The sequence below is a fragment of the Pelophylax lessonae genome, assembly GCF_965119305.1.
Source record: "Pelophylax lessonae genome assembly, chromosome: 9".
Classification (NCBI taxonomy): Eukaryota; Metazoa; Chordata; class Amphibia; order Anura; family Ranidae; genus Pelophylax; species Pelophylax lessonae.
In genome coordinates this window covers 57,859,969-57,881,652 of record NC_138776.1, presented here as the reverse complement: position 1 = coordinate 57,881,652, position 21,684 = coordinate 57,859,969, and the positions used below count along the sequence as shown (strand labels likewise).

Here is a 21,684-nt window from a genome sequence, read left to right as displayed (position 1 = left end):
AGTGGTCATGTATGATCTCGTTCCGTTCAGTATTTTATTTTGCATTTAACTATACACTTTCTAGAGACATATCTTGTTTGTGTTTAAAATAAAATTATGAATTTGTTTGTGAATGTGTTCAATTAACAGAGCTCTTGAAGGGCTCTGTTTTACGACCCATTAGCCTTTATCTTTCTTTTCCTTTAGTGGTGCCAAAAGATCGTTTTTGTACTGCAAGATCTTCCTTTTCTTATGGAGCCTCAGGGTCACATCTCCCCCACTGGACCCCCTCATGGAGGTGTCAGGTTCCTCGGAACCCCAGCTTCCCATGGTTGCACTGGCGGCGGTCCTGCAGTGGAAGTGCAGTGTCCCAGGTGGAAGTGGTGTGGGCAAAGGCCCAGGAGGAAGCATCCCCCGCCTTCCTCTGCTCAGACTGTCTCATCTGATTCTGAGCCTGATGCCCCCGTGGATGCGGCCTGTCCAGGGGAACTTAATATCCCACCCCCAGATCTATCTGATAGTGAGGATGATTCCTCCATGGTCTCAGCAGCAAATGAAAAAGGGCTGATATACGCACTTATCACTGCAGTGTGTGAGACTTTAAAAATGGAGGATGCAGCCGATGTGGCTGTGTCGTTTGTTACGCATAAGTCGCCTTGTACTACAAAGGTGTTTCCTTATGTACCTTATTTTGACAGGTTTTCCTGTAAGGAATGGGAACAACCAAAATTACCCTGTCCCCAAACTTTTTCCTTTACGTTACCCTTTTAAGGAGACACTTTTAAAAAACTGGACTAGTTCACCAGTAGTGGACTCTCCTCTTTTCAGGTTGAATAAAGCAACCATAATTCCGGAAGAGGAATCCCCGTTTTTTAAGGACCCGGCTGACAGGAAAGCAGAGGCTGTGGCTCAAAGCATGTTTACTATGGCTGGTTTGGCATTGCGGCCAGTCTTTGCCTCATCCCTTGTGTCTCAGACCCTAACTAATTGGGCCATGCTTTTGGGCCAGGGACTGGGGATCGAGCAGGTCCCAGCTGCTTATCTTAATTTAGCGGACCAGTTGGTCTTTGAGCTGCAGTTTATTTGTGATGCAGCTTTGGATATGGCTCCTGTGCTGTCCAAACTTTCTGTTTCAGTGATAGTGTTTAGGCGCGTGCTGGGGCTTAAGAATTGGTCTGCAGACCAAGCCTCTAAGAAAGCTCTCATTGATCTGCCCTTTCAAGGCAATCGCCTGTTTGGGGCTACCCTGGATGATATCATTAAGGGTATCACGGGGAGGGGAAGTGTACCTTCCTGCCACAGTCAAGGAAAGGGAAGAAGCCTCTCAGTCGCAGACTGGGACCCTCCTTCTCAACCCATAGAAAATGATTTTGTGCTTCTGGGATGGAGAATAAGGAAAATAGATCTTTTAAATCTTTCCCGGGAGGTTCCAAACAACCCTGGTCTGGTAAGCCTAGAGCTAGCTTCTCCGGACCAGCAGACAAGACCCCTTCAGCATGAAGGTCTGCCTTCACTCATTATTGGGGTGGGGGGACATCTTGGCTGGTTTCCGGCCCCGTGGACTTCTTTTGTGAGTGTCAAGGAGATCCAGAAAATGTGTCTTTTGGAGGTACCCAAAGTTTGTTCTTTTCAGGTTTTTTAGGTCCTGAATCTCCTTGTGTGGATTTAATTCCTGCAAAGGTTCAGGTGATGTCCGAACTACCTAAGGTCCCCTTATCCCTGTCCAGAGAATTGATTTACCTAGGTCTGATTTTCATTCTGACTAGGATTGTCTTTCCTCTGGACAAATTTCAGGAACCACGGGCCGTGACTCACAGGCTGCTGTCACACAGACTCTCTCTCCATTTGCATACAGGTTCTGAGTTTGGTGGTATCCACCTTCAAGGCAATTCCTTTTGCACAGTCCTACATGCAGCTCCTTTAGCAGGTTCGGCTCCACAGGATACCAAAGTTTGTGACAAGATCACGGGTCCTCTGACAGATGCCGCAGGCATCTAAGGGCCACGGTAAGACCAGTATCATCCTCGGCTCAGGCTTCTTCCGCAGTTCCTGTGAGGAATCAAGATCAACATTCTTCCAATCATCCTAGTGGCCATAAACATCCCTTGGGGGCTTCCTCTCAGAGAAGACCAGTTGTCCCAAGGGCTAATCTACCATCCTGCTTTACAGTCGCTGGTTTTAATGGCTTAGCTATTGAAAGCCAGGTACTGAGGGATAGAGGTTTGTCTGGGTCAGTGATCCCTACTATGGTGAAGGCAAGGAAGTCGTCTTCCAGCAAGATATACCATGGTACGTGGAAAGCTTACATTTCTTGGTGTGAGTCAGTTGGCGCTCATCCTTGATCCTTTTCTGTGGCTTGGATCTTAACCTTTCTAAAATGGGGGTGTTGATCAGAAGTTGGCCTGGAGTACCATCAAGGGCCAGGTGTCTGCCTTGGCAATCTTCTTTCAGCGACCCCAAGCCATGCACTCTTTAGTTCGTACCTTTAGTTCGACATGTGGCTCCACCTGTACAGTCTCTCTTGGTGCCATTGGATTTAAATTGAATGCTTTCAGTTCTCCAGAAACCTCCATTTTAGAATATTCGGGAGATTTCCTTGTCTACGTTATCCCAGAAGGTGAACTTCTTGGTGGCTATTACCTCGGCCGCAGGGTATCGGAATTGGCGGCATTATCCTGTCGCAGTCCCTATCTGACTTCCATTTGAATGATGACATTGTGTTGCCTTCCTTGTTTCCCAAACCGACTCATCCCAAGGAATTTGTTGTGCATACCTTGGATGTGGTTTGTGTGATTCTGGTGTATCTGGCAGCTACTGAGTCCTTTCCGAGGTCTGACTCGCTTTTTGTGGTTATGAACAGACCAAGAAAAGGGCTGGCTGCTTCTTCAGTTGCCATCTCCAGATGATTAAGACAGTGTCTCAGGCATTCTACTCAGGCACTGAGTGCTTTTTGGATCTTCCGTCATCAGGCATCAATATCGCAAGTTTGCAAGGCGGTTACTTGGTCGCCGGTGCAGACCTTCGCAAATTTTTGTAAGGTATATACTTTGGCATCTGTGGATGCTTCTTTTGGCAGCAAAGTTTTGCAGGCCGCTGTTTAAGAGGGGCTCTTCCATCTTGAGGGGTGTTTTTCTTTAAACTTTTATTTTTTCAGACGGGGCTCCTGTGTCCTGGTTGATGGCACTTATGTTTAGCCTTTGATTATTTTCCCCACCCCTCATTTTCCTTTTGGCACTGTTTTTGCACTTCCCAGTAGTTTTGATTTATGGAGCGCTGTGTCCATCGATGAACGAAAGAAAAAATGGGAATTTTGTACTTACCGTAAAATCCATTTCTCTGAGTTCATCAACAGACACAGCATCCACTGCTTGCTACTAAACTGATTACCTAGAGCAGAGAGGGGGGTTATATACCAAGCTGAGGATGGCCCATGCGCGTAGCTAGGTGTCTTTTGTTCTGCCTAGTCCTACTCCTGGAAGAGGCAATATAACCCAGTAGCTATGATTTATGGAGCACTGTGTCCATCGATGAACTCGGTTCATCCCATTTTTTTCAGCATTCCCCATTGTGCTATGTCTTTTGTGGTATGCCGTATTGTTCCACAGCTTAGCCCAATGGTAATTCGGTTCTTGCTGCTCACGGTTCTTTGAAATTCCACAAAACAGCAGCCATATTTTTTAGCAGTCTTAACCTTGACACGCATTTTCAGGAGGGAGAAGGATGTAGAAGTTATTGTGTGAACTCAATGTGATGTTTTTCTACTAGCGTTCCACGCCTTTATCTGAAAACAAAAACAAAAGCTAGAATGGATTTAGACTTGTCAGTCTGAAAATAAGATACACATGAAGATCATGTGTAGTGTATGTATGTATGTGTGTGTGTGTTTGTATATGTATATATATATATGTGTATGTGTGTGTGTTTGTATATGTATGTGTATATATATATATATATATATCTAGTTAGGCACTGACTGGCAGGATGGATGGTCATGATGGATGTGGATGGAGTGTATGTGTCACTTTTATTTCCCACAGGTCTTTTTTTTTTTCTAACCTCTTGCTGTCCTTGTAAACGCATATGTGCAGCTGCTGGTAGGGTGGGCCTTAATGTCTGTATCCTTCACACATATCCATGGTGGCCAAGGTGCCTGTGTTGAGAGTGTACTTACTGCACACTCCCAGCACAACGACCAAGCTGTCAGAGAGCCCCTGATCTCTGTTTTTGATCCAGGGACTGACACTGCATTATAACCCAGTTAATGGGCCCTCAGGAGAGAGCGGAACGTGGTATTTTCTGTTATGGGTCCCAGAGCCTGAAGGATTTGTAGACATTTGGTTGGGATAAAGCCTCCATTGCTAGCTCCACATCCTACCTAGTAGCCAGACATTATTATTCCTAGCAGTGCAAAGGCCTTAGTATGGCAAAGCTTTTTTTGGCTATATTTCTCCTATGGATCACAGGAGTACAGTTCGTTCGCCACTTCTGTGACCGATTTTAATCCGAAAACAGGCTAAAGCCGCTCAGCAGCTTGCTCAGACTCTCATTTGTGCAGCTGCCTCCCCTCCCCAGCCCAGCACTGGAGGGGCAGAGCAGAGAGCTGGTAGTTGCCCCTCTCTGCTCAGAGCGAAGGGGAAAACTGAGCAATCAGCAGTGTTTGATCGCTCAGTTCTCGGTGCAGATACCTTAAACTAATAATTTGTTGAATCGCCTTTTGATTTTATGGCATTCAGTCTTATGGGGTAGGAGTCTATTAGCGTGGCACATCTTGCCCTGGGAATCTTTGCCCACTCTTCCTTGCACAAGTGTTCCAAATCTGTTGGATTGTGGGGGCATCTCCTATACATAGCCTTCTTCGGGTCTACCCACAGATTTTTTATTGGATTCAGGTCCAAGCTCTGGTTCGGCCTTTGCACAACTTTCATCTTCTTCTGGTGAAGCTATTATATGGTTGATTTAGAGGTATGCTTTGGGTTGCTGCCATACTGAAAAGCGAAAATCTTCTTCATTATCAGCTTTGCTTTTTAGTAGAGGCCTAAAGGTTTTGTGCTCAAACGGACTGATATTTGGGATAGATCATAAGTCCCTCGACCTTGGCTAAAGCTACAGTTGCAGGTGAAGAAAAACAGTACAAAGAACAATGCTGCCACCACCATGCTTCGATTTGAGTATGGTGTTTTTTTGGTGCTGCGTTGTGCCAAATATAATTTTTTATAGCCAAAAAGTTCAATCTTGGTCTTATCACATTTTCCCACATGCTTTTGGCAGACTTGATGTAGGTTTTTGCAAAATGCAACCAGGCTTGAAAGTTTTTCTTAGTAAAAAAAGCTTCTGTCTTTCCAATCTACCCCACCACAGCCCAGACATATGAAGCATACAGGAAATTGTTGATATATGTTGTACACATGCAGCGCTAGTCAGAAATTACTGCAGCTCCTTAATGTTGCTCTAGGCCTCTTGGCAGCCTCCCAGACCAGATTTCTTCTTGTTTTGTCATCAATTTTGGAGGAGCATCTTGGTAATTTTACTGATGTGGCATATATTCTCCACTTGTTGATAACCATTTCGTTTGTGTCCCATGGTATATCTAATGGCATGGAAATTGTTTTTACCTTTCTCCTGACTGACTGATCTGCCCATCCCTCTCTCCCTTGTCACTGGCAGTGTAGACAGCAGCAGGAGCCAATGGCTGCCCTGGCTGTATCTGAACCAATGAAGAGTAAGAGAGCCTCGGCTCTCGTGCACATCATTGGATCGAGATTGGGCTCAGGCATGTATTTGGGAGGGATGGGGGAGCTGCATGCAGAAGATTTTATCCTTACTGCATTGAATTCAGTAAGGTAAATTAAACTTCTGCCTTTTTTAACCACCTTTATAACCTGCCTATGTGATTAGTCATAGCAGAAGCCGATCAGCGGGTGCGGGTCAATGGATGACTGCCTGCACCCACTGATCAGCGAGGAGACCTACTGGACGGAGAGCTGCATATGTAAACAATGCAGAGCTCGTGTCCTGTCAGCGGGGATGTACTTGATTTTGTTTCCCTGATAAAATCAAGCACATCCCTTACTAAAAGCAGAACACTGTACACACAATAACTCTGCTTAGGCACACATTTAAGCCTGTAATCGCCCTAGATGTTTAACACCTTCCCAGCCAGTGTCATTAGTACAGTAACAGTGCATATATTTAGTATTGGTCACTGTTTCCCTCAAAGTGTTATATGGAACGCCCCTATATCGCAGCTCCGCTATAAGTTGCTGATTGCCACCATTACTAGTATAAAAAAAATTAGAAACTCCAGTATATATATCTATACCCTAGTTTGTAGAGGCTATAACCTTTGTGCTAACCAATCAATATACGCTTATTGTGATATTTTTTTTTTTTTACCAAAAATATGTAGCAGAATACATATTGGCCTGAATTTATGAAAACATTTTGATTTATTTTTTAATTTTTATTGGATAGGTTTTATAGCACAAAGTAAAAAATATAGTTTTTTTTTTTTTTTTTTCAAAATTGTCGGCCTTTTTTTTGTTTATAGCGCAAAAAATAAAAAACCCAGTAGTGATCAAATACCAACAAAAAAAGCTCTATTTGTGTAAAAAATTTACATAAATTTAATTTGGGTACAGCGTTGCATTACCACGCAATTGTCAGTTAAAGTACCCAGTGGCATGTAGCAAAAAATGGCCTGGTCACAAAGGGGAGTAAATCTTCTGGAGGTCAAGTGGTTACATTTGAGGAAGTTGCCTGCACCATCCCTCAGCCATCCTGGCCAGCCCTATATACCATCTGATAACAGCACTCCACTGTGAATGTTCACTGTATTGTGATGGAGTCAATACTTTTCACTTTGGGTCAAAGATCTGAATGTTCAGACTGTAGCCTCAATATTAATTACTAAAAATCAACCATGTGTTGTGTAGCTGTGAGAACCATGACCTACATACTGTTCCTGTGACCACTCTTAGAAGCCATCATAACTGGCATTGTACAGCTGAATTGTCCATATCTCCATAATATTGAAGGATGGTGGGGTCTCCTGAAAGGTGGATTGGTAGGTGTTTCCTGAGATCTCACAGTTTTTTCCTTTTTTCCTTCCCTGCAGTCTCCCATATGGTCATCGAGGAAGTCGGCTTCATGCAGAATAATCTGGAGATCGAGAAGTCGTGTCGGGAGAGTGCCGAGGCCCTGGCTTTAAAGGTAAGTGATCAGATATGCCAGGTATAGGAGACAAGGGTGGGGTCTTCAGTGGAACAGTGTATGTTTATCTGTCCATGTATATATACTGTAAATGTATCTGTAGGTGTGATCCTCTGTCTGGAAACAGCCTAGAAGGTCCGTGTCTTTGTTTACAGCATCTAGACCAGGGAAAGGCAACCTTTCAGATTTGGAACTGCATTTAGACCAGGGGTAGGCAATCTTTCAGAGGTAGTACTGCTTCTAGACCAGGTGTAGGCAACCTTTCAAAGATGGTACTGCATCTAGACCAGGGGTAGGCAACCTTTCAGAGGTGGTACTGCATCTAGACCAGGGGTAGGCAACCTTTCAGAGGTGGTACTTGTTTGAAATAGACTCCTCAACTGTCACGCTACTTACGGAAAGTTGTTTATTTTCTTTAAGTAAAGCAAAACAGAACAAAATAGGAAGGTTTCACGCATCAAAAGGAGAGAGAGAGGTGTTCTGTGTCTTCAGATAAGATGTTCTTTTCTCATCTCTGCTTGATCTGTAGATATAGTTGTCTTTATACTATATGTAAAGACTATGTCCGCAAAAAGTGTGTCCCAAGAAGGTAGTAATTCTAAATATAAAGGTAACAACACATACTGACATAGAAACTCAGAATAGAAATAAATGCATAGCAAAATGGCTTCTCTGTCCTTGACAAAGACATATTGAAGTAACCTTCAAAACTAACATATTACATTATAACATTTATATGTATTTCAGGGACTTTTATCATTTAAAATAATAATAAACTCTAAATCTCTAACAATTCCCTCTCAATGCACTATAATCGACTAAAAAAGTGCATTCATCTTAAATAAGAAATGTCTCTGATATATCATTTTTTTACAATACAAACAAAATATAACAAACAATAAAATTAGGTGTGTCAGATAATGTACATAAGCACTTCTCCAAAACTCTGAGATTTTCCTGTGAAAAATGTAACTATTTCATTCCATCAAGATACTATAAATCATTATATTATTTATTTATTCTAGTCAGTTTTCCATCCAAATGATGTAATATCATCAAAGATTTTCTTCCTTCAATTTCATAAATTTTTTAAACTTTTTGTAAAACTCTTACATCTTTGACCATATCATATAACTATTTTCCTATTTCAATGTAAGGAAGAAGTAAATAATATCTTTGTGTCAAATTATATTGCTTCAAAATATAAATGATTAATTAATAAATAATATCTCTTCCATCCAAGAAAAATTCTATAACTAAATGATTCGTACAATATAAGCTTTTATACATTATCTTTCACTCCCAACAATTATAAGTATGATAAGTAATCATAACTTTCCATTATTCAACTGCCATATTTTTATATATTCTATCTATCTATGACCAGCAAACAACTCTTTTCTATGCTCTTTTTTCAACATTCCGTATTATTTAGTTCAACAGTAACTCTGTTTGAACACATTAAATCAGATCTTTCTCTTCCACACAAGCCTGTATGTACTTTAACTATATCTTTTTTCATCTAGATATATATAGCATCTTCTTCAATAGAAGTATATATCCATAAGTCATGTAAAATTCCTAAATCTATTTTTTAAAAAAAAAGATAAATCTATCCTCTAATTGGCAATAATGCTTCAAATGTACAATTGTTGTACATCCTTGTTATAGCATCTTATGTTGTGTGTGTTCTAACAAAATTAGTAAAATAAAATAAATTCTATTTTTACAAGTTTATCATAATATGGGTTTCTGTAAAATAATTAAGAAGCCTAGATATAACAGCTATAATGTAAACTAAACTAGCATTATTATTATTATTATCTGTTGCTGTGATATCAATCTTCCAAGGATCTACTAGACTAACAAAGGTTGTGTAGGAGAAAGTATAAAATTTCAATGTCAACACAGAGTCACTTGTTTCCTTCTATCTTGTCACTACCATCAAGAATAATACAGCAGATTACACACATATTCCCATAACTGTATAATCCATTCTGTTTGAATAAGCAACACAATGTGTTTTAAAATATTTTCAAGCTCTAAACACTAACATTCTCCTATATCCAACAATTCATAAAAAAATAATATATGAGAATTGCATCCCAACTTCCCCTCACATAATGATCGAAAGACCAGAATGTCTCTTATGAAACAAGTCCATATGAGAAAAACGTTGAAGTCCATCCAAAAAAATGATAGTCCTTGATAACACAATTAGAAAGGAGTAATGATGAAAGCAAAAACAATAAAATTAGTGACAAATAGAGTTTAGTTGTGCTTGTCTCATGGTGATAGTAGAATTAAAAAATCCAGAAAAAAAATTATTTTCTTTATCCGCTTGCCAACCGCCCCAATATACTGCGACAGGTTGGCTTGGCTGTGCAAAATCACGTAGATCTATGTGAATTTGTGCACACGCTTTAGACACACCGGGAGGCGGGCCACAGGAGGAGCGGCGGCGATTGCCACCGGCCTCCCACAATCGTCAGAGAAACTAACTGAAGACGCGCATATGCTTATGTAAAAAAAGTAGGCAAGTCTTCTGTCACACAGGCAGAGAGAGATCAGGAGTTTCAGCTAAGCTAAAATCCTGATCTCTCTGTGCCTGTCACAGAGCCCTCCCCCCACACAGTGAGTAAGCATTGTTAGGCATACATTAACCCCGTTGATCACCGCCAGTGTTAACCCCTTCCCTGCCAGTGTCATTTATACAGTAACAGTGCATTTTATTTAGCACTGATTACTGTATTAGTGTCACCGCTCCTCAAAAACTATCAAAAATGTCGGGGGTCCGATCTGTCCGCTGCAATGACGCAGTCCTGCTAAAAATCGCAGATCGCCGTCATTACTAGTAAAAAGAAAAAATAAATAAAAATGACATAAATGTTTCCCCTAGTTTGTAGACACGATATTGGGATTTTTGTTAACGAAAAAAAGAAAAAGTCCAAAAATCAATCCTGTAGTTTAGTAAACGCTAATAGCTTCTGCACAAACCAATTAAAATACACTTTTTGGGATTTTTTTTTTTTTACCAAAAATATGTTGCAGAATACAAATTGGCCTAAACTGATAAAAAAAAAATAGATTTTTAAAATGTTTTTATTGGGAATGTTTTATAGCAGAAAGTAAAAATATTGTGTTTTTTCAAAGTTGTCGCTCTTTTTTTGTTTATAGCGCAAAATCTAAAAACTGCAGAGGTGATCAAATACCACCAAAAGAAAGCTCTATTTGTGGGGAAAAAAGGACATCAATTGTATTAGGGTACAGCGTCGCACAAACGTGCAATTTTTCATTAAAGTAACGCAGTGCCAAAAAGCAAAAAATGGCCTGGTCATTAAGGGGTTAAAACTTTCAGGAGCTGAAGTGATTAAACTTTAGAAACGAAAGACATATCTAGGAGAGAAAATGAAAACGAGTATCAAATTCTTATTAAAAATATGTTTTTCTAAGTAATGTCTATTGATCAATATGGACCATTCTAGGCTTTCTGCGTTGTTTACCCATTCTTTGATCAAAAATGAACTATAGTCCCAATTAACTTAAGAGTAACAAAGGAACCTTCCCAGTTGGCATCCCAAGTACATTCAGAGCTATAATTCTTAACCATAACTTGAGCTCCTAGAATAAATTTCTTGACATACTCACAAGTAGAAATCTTAATCAAAACATAATTTCTATTTAAATCTAGCAAGGGTTTAGCCATATTTTGTGCAGCAAACTTCTGAAGTTTCTGTACCTGTTGATGCAATGTTTGCAATCACACTTCTTTCTATACAACAGATTGTAAATAACGAAGTATGCTAATCTCAAAAGATAGACGAATAGACATTCTTTGTACTGTCATCATCTCAAAAAGTGACAAACCTATACTAGAAAGTACAAAAGCTCTTAAGCTAAAATATAACAGGTAAATAAGTCACCCAATCTTTAGTTTAGGTTTACCTTTTCCTTTTGGATTGTTCTATACACAAATAAGACCAGAGTCGGAAGTTTGATGACAAAGGGCTCTAAAAACAAGTATTTCAAAAAATGACTTCCATTCGCTCATACAAAAAAATCAGGTACAGGATGTGCAAGAAAATAATAATTAAATTTCAATAGCGTTCTAGCCATTATTGTTGAAATATAAGTAACCAATTGAACATCAATATTTTTACAATAACTGTTACCTCCACTATCAGTCTTGTAAAGGAGTAGCCTTATCAGATTTTTTTTTTATTATTTTGACTACTACACTCACAATTGCTTTATTTCGCAAAAGGACCACTGATTTATATTGATCTTTCCTATATGTTCTATTGCTGAAAGAAACTTGATCATGTTGAAGTAGATTATTTTTGAGAACCAACCATGTCTGTCATGGACCAAAAAGAAACATAAAATATGAGTAAATGAACCACATTTGCACTGTCACTCTGACTGCAAAACAAACACAAGGCAGCCTCAGGTTCAGCTCTTTGTGCAGACATCTATCCAGGAAGTTTATATTGTAACAAAAATGCTGATCTGGAATCCAAACAGCAAATCCCATCACATACGCTCCATTGTGCCAATATCTGGATCCATCTATATAGGTACAGGAAATTTATTCCCGACAAATGTCCACTAAAAGGTGAAGGAGTGACTTTATCATGATTAATTACACAACTGTGGCTCTGTCTCTCACATTGCGTCATTTGAGCCAAGAAATATTTGGGATCTCTCACTTCAACTGACAAGCCTTTCTCCTCAAGAGCCACTTGTCACTAGGCAAATCTTTGTAAATTAACACCCCTTGCCTTTCTTTGTGATAATACCTTTTAGTGTAACCTAAGGTGTTAGCAAAACAAGTGGTGCAAAACCCACAATGTGTCTGACTTGTAGCATTGTCCAATGCACTCCTAACACATTTTTACTAATGAAATTGTCTCATCGCCCACATACACTTGAATGTAAAATGGTTGAGCGAGATCTACATTATTAAGAAATACTGAATTTAGAAGGGCTTTCTTTAGATCTTCAAATGATTGTATACAAGGCCTCTCCTATTCTAAAAAATATTTGCCCTATATCCTCAGTAAGTCTCCATAATTCAATCAGATTTACTAAGACAGATGCTTTGTCTGCAAAAATCTGAATGAATTCTCGAGAAAAGTTGACAAGGCCTAAAAATCAACTTATGACAATTACATTAGTACCTTAATAGTACCTTTTTAAAGTACCTTTTTAAATTGTGTTTTTTCTTTTCGTTTCGTCCATGGACTCTCTTCCATGTATCTGGAAGGATTGACACAAAAATCTGTGATTCTCTGAGCCACAGAAGAAATGAAAACTGTCGTAGGATAGCTAGCTAGTTTGTGTAACTGGATCTTTGCTACTCTGTAAGGACTGATCGTACATGCCTTAAATGTCACATTCTTTTTAGAGAGCACAGAAGATAATCTTTTACTGTCAGTCGTAGCTGTCACACTTTTTATCCCATTGTACTTTTGGTAACTTTTTTGTTTATCAAAATTATCGTTTTTGACAGCTTTTGATTGTACATCTGCAAAAAAACTTGTACATTGCTTTTTAATATGACTTTCCTGATTATAGCAATAACAAAAAAATTGTTTGGAGACTGATTTTCTTGTGAAACTCACAGACTGGGGCCCGCCCATAAAATCTGCGATTGGCCAATTCCCTGAGAGAGACTCCTCCCACAACCAGAGTTTTTACTCTTAACTAGAAATGCTTATTGCAAAGACTTTTAAGGCTGGCCATACATGTTCAATTTTCTTGTACAATTTTGTGTTAGATTTACCACAAACCACATAATATGAGGTCAAAGCTAAACAACTCTTTCACATGTATCCAATTAGGTAGGCCTTTGTACTAAATAGTTGAAGGTAAATTTAAAGACAATTGTACAGAAAATTGTAAGAAAATTGTATAATGTATGACCAGCCTAACAGTTGATTTTTAGAAACTTCAGATTGCGCAAAACATTTACGTTTCAACATTTGCTGGGTAGCCTCAAGTAAATTAGGACAATCTACTACCTTTAATTTAATAGCCAAATCTAAGTTTGGAATCTTTTGTAGAAATTGCTCAATCATTAACGTATTGTTTCCTGCAATCTCATCTGTAGGATTGTTGTTAAACCTTAAACACCAAGTTATTTTCCATTTATCTAATTTGCATACAGTTCTTTCCACAATCTCAATTCATGGATTCTCTTGTAAGCTTTGTTCTGCCCCTTGTATGTGTTTGGAATGACTACATGTAATAACACACATTTCAGGGCTTAAATATTCATAAAAAGATAATAATTTACATGCTGCATTAAACTTGGTTGATTCTTTGCTAAACATTTTGTTGTCAACACTCTGGCACTGATCAATAAACCACTGCATGCCTGTATTCCATATATGAAATGTATCAGGTCCTGATAATACAGGATTCTGTTTATACTTTTAAGATTGAGATGTTAACCATTCCATTTTATCTGCTTATATGAACAAACGCTCTCACCCCTGTTAAGAATGACTGTCCTGTGCGCACTTAAAGAAAAACGATGAGTAGTGTATTTTTTCTTTTGCCTTTTGTTCTTTCTTTTGTCCTTGGACTTCCATCTTCATTATTCAGAGTCCGACTTTCAAACTTGCCTCATCCAAAGGGAACATCTGCCGGGTTATCTGTAATGGTGGGCTTCAAAAAAATAATGTGAATTCTTAGTCCCTTTTACAGCACTATCCTCGGGCCTCCAACCCGATATCCTGTGAGAACGTCTTGCGTGTCCTGGCTACCGCTTCCTCTCACAGGGACTACAACCTTGGCAGAAATCTTTGCGTAAGCAACATAACGCTTTCCTAACCAGAAGTCCTCCCGGATCTAAAAAATGCTTGAGATCACTGTCCAGATGGTAATGTCAATCAATCCTCATATAAGCTGGGACTTTTGTTTTTTTTGTTCTTCTTGCTGAACCGCAAGCTGTAAATAGGTGAGAAAACAGACAAAAAAACTCACTCCCGGTAGCAGGATTGTTAACTGGAGCCAAAGATAAATATACTTCATCCAGGTCTGCATTCTTCACCAAAATGTTAGCAATAGACTTCTCAGCTGTCACGATACTTCACTAAAGTTGTTTATTTTCTTAAAGTAGAGCAAAGCACATACGAAACAGAACAAAACAGGAAGGTTTCACACATCAAAAGGAGAGAGAGAGTTGTTACATGTCTTCAGAGTGTAGGATGTTCTTTTCTCATCTCTGCTTGATTTGTAGATATAGTTGCCTTTTATACTATATGTAAAGACGATGTAAGCAAAAAGTGTGTCCCAAGAAGGTAGTAATTCTAATTATAAAGGTAACACCCACTCTTGCATATATGGTTTGAGTCTATAGTTAAGACACATAACTCCACCCAACATACTGACATAGAAACTCAGAATAGAAATACATACATAGCAAAATCGCTTCTCTCTCCTTGACAAAGACTTATTGAAGTAACCTTAAAAATTAACATATTACATTATAACATTTGTACATGTAGCACCCTCCTAGGTAGGTGCTAGTGAGAGAGTATAGTTTTTAGCTTTGTCTGACTATCAGAGAAGCAGCAGGGAAATCTATATTGCTTGCTGCCTACAAAAGAGCAGGATCTGTGAGATAGGTCTGCTCTGTATGCTCAGTGTGTGATTCATTGGGTCTAGATAGTGTTTTACACTGGTCCAATAGGGAGGCATGTTGGACAGTTGGAGGAAACTTGACCAATGGATACACAGGCTTTGATACAGTCCCAGTAATTGGCAGAGACTGGCTGTCTCGGTGCATTATGGGATACTGTATAAAAGGTAGGAGCACATGTGCTGCGGGGTCTTTGGCTGGTGAGCAGAGTCCCGGAGGGAGGGTGATGGCTGCCTCCTCCTCTGTAGCAGTGGCACACAGTCACAGGCAGTTGGCCTGGGGACCAAAGGAAAGGAACTGAACCCAGAGGTCCAGCAGAACTGACTGGAGGGGTAGAGACACTGGAGACCCTCGAAAAACAGTATCGTGAGTACAGGGGATCGTGTCTAGGGGACTGACCTGACGGGGGCCACCCCGGTGTGGGATAGAGAATGGGTGTCAGTCTGTGTAGTGAAAGGGGATACTTGGCAGGTATCCCGAAGATAATCTACTTAACTAAGTTGTCTGGACAGAGACTTGACCTAAATTCATCTAGTGGCAAGGTGAATCTACAGCCTGGCTGCATCTCAAGACAAGAGTCCTCATCCATTGTGAATAGTTCAATTTGGAGTATCCCATTCTTCCCTTCTCCCATCCCTATTTAAAATAAAACATCAAAAACAACTACATACCCCTGGACTGATCATTGACTGAGCTAAAGAAGTAAAGTGTTAATTTGTGAATGCCAATGTTGCTAATGGTAACCCAGGGGGACCCGAGAGTGTATTATCCAGCAGTCCTCAAGGAACAGTGCTACATACAGTATCTCACAAAAGTGAGTACATACCTCACATTTTTGTAAATATTTTATTATATCTTTTCATGTGACAACACTGAAGAAATTACACTTTGCTACAATGTAAAGTAGTGAGTGTCGAGGTTGCATAACAGTTTACTCTTGCTGTCTTTTCAAAATAACTCAACACACAGCCATTAATGTCTAAACCGCTGGCAACAAAATGAGTACTCCCCTAAGTGGAAATGTCCAAATTGGGCCCAAAGTGTAAATATTTTGTGTGGCCACCATTATTTTCCAGCACTGCCTTAACCCTCTTGGCCATGGAGTTCACCAGAGATTCACAGGTTACCACTGGAGTCCTCTTGCATTCCTCCATGATGACATCACAGAGCTGGTGGATGTTAGAGACCTAGCGCTCCTTCACCTTCCATTTGAGGATGCCCCACAGTTGTTCAATAGAGTTTAGGTCTGGAGACCTGCTTGAGCAGTCCATCACCTTTACCCTCAACTTCTTTAGCAAGGTAGTGGTCATCTTGGAGGTGTGTTTGGGGTCGTTATCATGTTGGAATACTGCCTTGCAGCCCAGTCTCTGAAGGGAGAGGTATCATGTTCTGCTTCAGTATGTCACAGTACATGTTGGCATTCATGGTTCCCTCAATGAACTGTAGCTCCCCAGTGTCGGCAGCACTCATGCAGCCCAAGACCATGACACTCCCACCACCATGCTTGACTGTAGGCAAGACACACTTGTCTTTGTGCTCCTCACCTGGTTGCCGCCACACACGCTTGATACCATCTGAACCAAATAAGTTTATCTTGGTCTCATCAGACCACCGGAAATGGTTCTAGTAATCCATGTCCCTAGTCTGCTTGTCTTTAGCAAACTCTTTGCGGGCTTTATTGTACATCATCTTTAGAAGATGCAGTGTGCGGCGTATGGTCTGAGCATTGACAGGTTCAACCTCTGCAGCAATGCTGGCAACACTCCTACCTCTATTTTCCAAAGACAACCTCTGGATATGACGCTGAGCACATGCCCTTTTTTTTTTTAAAGAAATTAAAGAGATTGTAAACGATCACCTTGTAAAACAACCCATTCAGTTTAAAATAGAAATGGTAAAATATTTTTTGTATAGATATAAAAAAAAGTTATAAAATAACCTTTTTTCCCTTTTTTAAAAGTGATCACAGATCCTCTGTTCTCAGCTGCATAAGAGCTGGGGGGGCGGAGAAGCAGGACAACATTGAGCTCACCAGTGAATGGCTGTGAAGCAGGGGCGTGTCAGGACAAGTCTGATTATTAGAGGAAAGCACGCAGAGTTCCCAGCATAGCTAGAGAACTGACAACGCTGTGCTCTTCTGCTTAGTGTGGTCAGTTTTTGTTAGGAAAGCAGAGGGACTGGCAGGAACACCAGGGATTTCACATAAAGAAAGCAATACAAAGAGAACAGGATGCTTTCCCATACAAGTACATGGTACAGCAGGCACATATCAGGAATATGAAGTGTTGTGGTTACCGTGTTAATTCCATTTTACAATTTTATTTTTTTAGGAGCCCTGTCAGGGGGCTTTAGTGAAATATCAGAGCTCTAAATAGATGCCCGATGTCTCACTTTTTGAGACAGAGAAAGGGACGGAGGACAGATTCCCTATTCCCATTTTCTGCGGTCTCAGCTGCAACTGGCTGGGGATTCAGATTTTACCAACCGCCTTCCTGGCGCTCTTTGGTGGCTGTGTGTTCTCTGCACCCTAAAAATCTGTAAATCTACGTACATTTACAGTCATAGACGTTTAACCTAACTAGCCCTGTAAAGAAGAAATGGCTATACATGGTCCAGTTCCACGCTGAACTGTCAGCGGTGGCTTCTCTGTGTAGGCGGGTGCAGACGAGACAGCCGACAACGGAAGCCCCATAGTAATAGCAGGAATTCACGGTTTGACCGATCGCCGATCAACGAAACAGCGTATGTTGGTTCAAAATCGTCACCAACATTAACAATAGGAAAAAATCTTTCAAAGAGCAATCGATGTCATACGTAGTGTTGACGCTTCACGTACAAGTGGAAGTGATGCAGTGTGCGTGTGACCTTGTAGCCTACGTTCCTACGCTCTTCCTTGAAGGGAGCGGCATTAAAACCGTTTATATATTTTGCTGCCATTTCTTTTGCCTTGTTTATTTGGAATTTTTCATTCATGTTTACGAAACTTCCTTCTTGAACACTGCTTCCAGGTCGCCATCTATTTCCACTCATGCGTGATAATGTTCTATAGATTTTTTATTGATGACCTTCACACCAACAAATAGAAAATCGTTAGTTCGCAAACTATATGACAGAATTTTCAGTTTTTTCAATTGGTCTTTTTCGTTCATAATAGCGATATCAGGTATTGATTGCTGGGCATGAACGAGTAGAAAATCGGCCAATCGTTCGCTGAATGAAAATGTTCGTACAATTTTCTTATTGTGTATTCCTGCCTAAGTCTATGTGTGACGTCACTTCCCAGGCATTTCACAGTGCTGGGCTTGATGGTCTCCACCTTCGAAGTGGTTGCATTTGCTCAGTTTCATACGAGGCCTCTGCAAAAGGAGATCCTTGCCAAATGGGACAGGAATCCTCTATCTCTCGACAATCTGATCCTGTTGAACCGGGGAGTGAGGGGATCCTTGCTTTGATGGCTCTGTTCCCCAGCACTTTCGACAAGGCAAGTCCTTTCTTCCCCTGTACTGGACAGTGGTTACTACGGACGCCAGTCTGTCCGGGTGGGGAGGTGTCTTGAGCACGGATTCGGCTCAAGGGGTTTGGACTCGGGAGGAGTCCAGTCTGACGATCAATATCCTTGAGATTCGGGTGATAAGGCTTTGCCTATCCCAGTGGACAGATTGTCTGCAGGAGTGTCTGGTAAGGATTCAGTTGGACCATTCCATGGCTGTGGCGTATGTCAATCATCAAGGGGGCACGAAAAGTGCCCTGGCAGCCAGAGTGGTTGCTGGCATTTTAAGGTGGGCAGAACTTTATGTTCCAGCCCTCTCTGCTATGCATGTTCAAGGAGTGGAAATTTGGCAGGCGGACTACCTTAGAGGCGGAATACCTTAGTCGGCAGGCCGTGAGTCCGGGCGAATGGTCTACTCGTCCGGAACTGTTTCAACAACTATGTCTCCGGTGGGGGACTCCCGATGTGGACCTGTTGGCCTCTCGTCTCAACTGGAAGGTTCAGAAGTTTGGGGCAAGATCTCGGGATCCCTTGACCGCCGCTGACGCTCTTGTCAGTATCTTCTGATTTACGCTTTTCCTTCACTACAGATTCTGCCGAGGCCACTGCGCAGAATCGAAGCAGGAGGGATTCCAGTCATTCTGGTGGCTCCAGACTGGCCTCGTCGGGCTTGGTACGCAGGACTTGTAAGGCTAGTAGCCAATGTTCCTTGTAGACTCCCTCTCAGAGATCTTTTGTCTCAGGGCCTGATCTTCCATCCTGCTTTAAGGTTGCTGGCTTTAACGGCTTGGTACTTATGGATAGAGGGTTGTCGGATTCGGTGATTCCTACTCTGTTAAAAGCTAGAAAATCTACTTCTAGGAAGATTCATCATAGAGTCTGGAGGGCGTACATTTCTTTTTGTGAGTCTCTGGGTTTTTTTCCCCGTTCCTTTTCAGTGTCCCGTCTGCTGGAGTTTCTGCAACAAGGTGTAGATAAAAGTTTGGCTCTGGGCACCATTTAAGGGCCAGATTTCTGCTTTGGTAATTTTCTTCCAACGGCCGTTGGCTACAATTTCTTTGGTTCACACTTTCGTTCAGGGGGTTCGCCACTTAGCTCCTCCAGTAAGGTCTCTGGGATCTCAATTTGGTTCTGTCGGTTCTTCGAAGACCGCCTTTTGAAAATATTAGTGAACTTCCTCTGCTTACTCTATCACAGAAGTTGCTTTTTTGGTGGCTATCACTTCTGCACGCAGGGTGTCGGAACTGGCTGCGTTGTCCTGTCAGTCACCTTACCTGGTGGTTCACAGGGACAAAGTGGCGCTACATCTGTCAGTCGTTCCTTCCTAAGGTCGTCTCGGGTTTCCACTTGAATGAAGACATTGTGTTGCCTTCCTTGTGTCCTAAGCCAAAACATCCTAAAAAAAATGCTTTACATTTCCTGCATGTGGTTTGGGCAATCGGTGTAACTGGTGGCGACTGAGACAATTCGGAAATCGGATTCCTTGTTTGCCCTTACGGATGGATCTCGTAAGGGGCAGGCAGCATCTGCTGCGACCATTTCCAGATGGATCAGGCAGATGGTGGTGCTGGCCTATTCCATTAAGGGTCAGGATCCTCCTTTCCCTGTTAGGGTGCATTCTACAAGGGCGCTCACTGCCTCCTGGGCCTTCTGTCATCAGGCGTCAGTGGTTCAGGTGTGCAAGGCGGCCACATGGTCATCTGTGCATACATTCACCAAGTTTTACAAGGTGGATATCCTAGCATCGGCAGATGCTGCATTCGGCCTCAAGGTTTTGCAAGCCACTGTTGCAGAGGCTCCTGCCTCTTGAGGGTGTATTCTTTCTGGGTGGTGAGAGCCAGTTGTTCCTGGTTGAGCTGGTTGAGGTTCCTTTTTGGGAATTATGTACTGTGTTTTCCCACCCCTCATGTTGACACTGCCTTGGGATGTCCTCAGAGTCAAAGAAGATATGGAGCTGTGTCCGTCAATGAACGAAAGCCAAAACTGGATTTTTGTCTTACCGTAAAATCCAGTTCTCTGATGTTCATTGACGGACACAGCACCCGCCCCTCTGTTGAGTTGGGTTATGTATTCTTCTGACACTGCTTGTTACAAACTGAAGTCCTATAGCAGGAAGTGGGAAGTATACCCCCTAGGACGGCCCTAGGGGCGTAGTCAAGTTTTGTTTCCACCTAGTCCTTCTCCTTTGGAGAGCAGCATAACCCAGAGTCAAAGAAGATATGGAGCTGTGTCCGTCAATTTATATCAGAGAAAATAATTTTATGGTAAGACAAAAATCTAGTTTTTACTTTCTGCTATAAAACATATCCAATAAAAAAAAAAAATGCAAAAAAAAATCAAATTTCTTCAACATATTTTTGGTAAAAAAAAAATCCCAATAAGCGTATATTGATTGGTTTGCGCAAAAGTTATGTCTACAAACTATGGGATATATTTTTGGAATCGTTATTTATTTATTTATTTATTACTAGTAATGGTGGCGATCAGCAACTTATAGTGGGACTGCAATATTGCGGTAGACAAATACATCACCTAACTGACACTTTTTGGGAACCAGTGACACTAATACAGTGAAAAGTGCTAAAAAAAATATGCACTGTCACTGTACTAATGACACTGGCAAGGAAGGGATTAACATCAGGGGTGATTAAAGGGTTAAATGTGTTCCTAGGGAGTACTTGCTAACTGTGTTGGGGGTGCTTATACTGTGGGAAGGCAGAGATCCCTGTTCTTGCTTAGCAGAAACACAGGGTCTCTGTCTTCCCTTGTTTACATAGGCAGATCGCCGTTCTGCTTGTCTCCCTAAGGATAGGCGGGTGTTAGTGGACATTGCATCCACCGGAAGCGCTGATTGGCTCCCGCTGTGTCGAGTCACAGCGTGAGTGGGTCGCCGGAGGCGCGTGCGTGCGCCCCAGACCTGGAAGTGCAAAATAATGTACAGATACGTGATTATGCCAGAGCGACCGCCCTGCAGCAGTAAATGTACGTGGGGCGGTCGGCATCTGCTTAAGGCTTTTTTTTTTTTTTTTGCTGAGACGAATTAGCCGAGTTAGTCCACATGGATTCATTACCCTGTCTGCAATTGAATGATTAATGCAATCCTGCTGTTGAGTGCTGGCTGTCATCGATACATACATACAGTGCCTTGCGAAAGTATTCGGCCCTCTTGAACTTTTCGACCTTTTGCCACATTTCAGGCTTCAAACATAAAGATATAAAACTGTAATTTTTTGGAAGAATCAACAACAAGTGGGACACAATCATGAAGTGGAACGAAATTTATTGGATATTTCAAACTTTTTTAACAAATAAAAAACTGAAAAATTGGGCGTGCAAAATTATTCAGCCCCCTTAAGTT

General features: G+C 41.2%; 1 protein-coding gene across 4 annotated transcripts in view; it reads left to right on the top strand.

Moving 5' to 3' along the window:
• SHTN1 (shootin 1) overlaps nt 1-21,684 on the top strand; it is a 241,956-nt gene that overhangs the window by 98,301 nt on the left and 121,971 nt on the right. For all 4 annotated transcript variants that reach the window (XM_082269192.1, XM_082269190.1, XM_082269191.1 and 1 more), the window contains exon 4: nt 7,094-7,188. In XM_082269192.1, the coding sequence (XP_082125318.1) occupies nt 7,094-7,188 (95 nt within the window). The remainder of the gene's footprint in view (nt 1-7,093; nt 7,189-21,684) is intronic.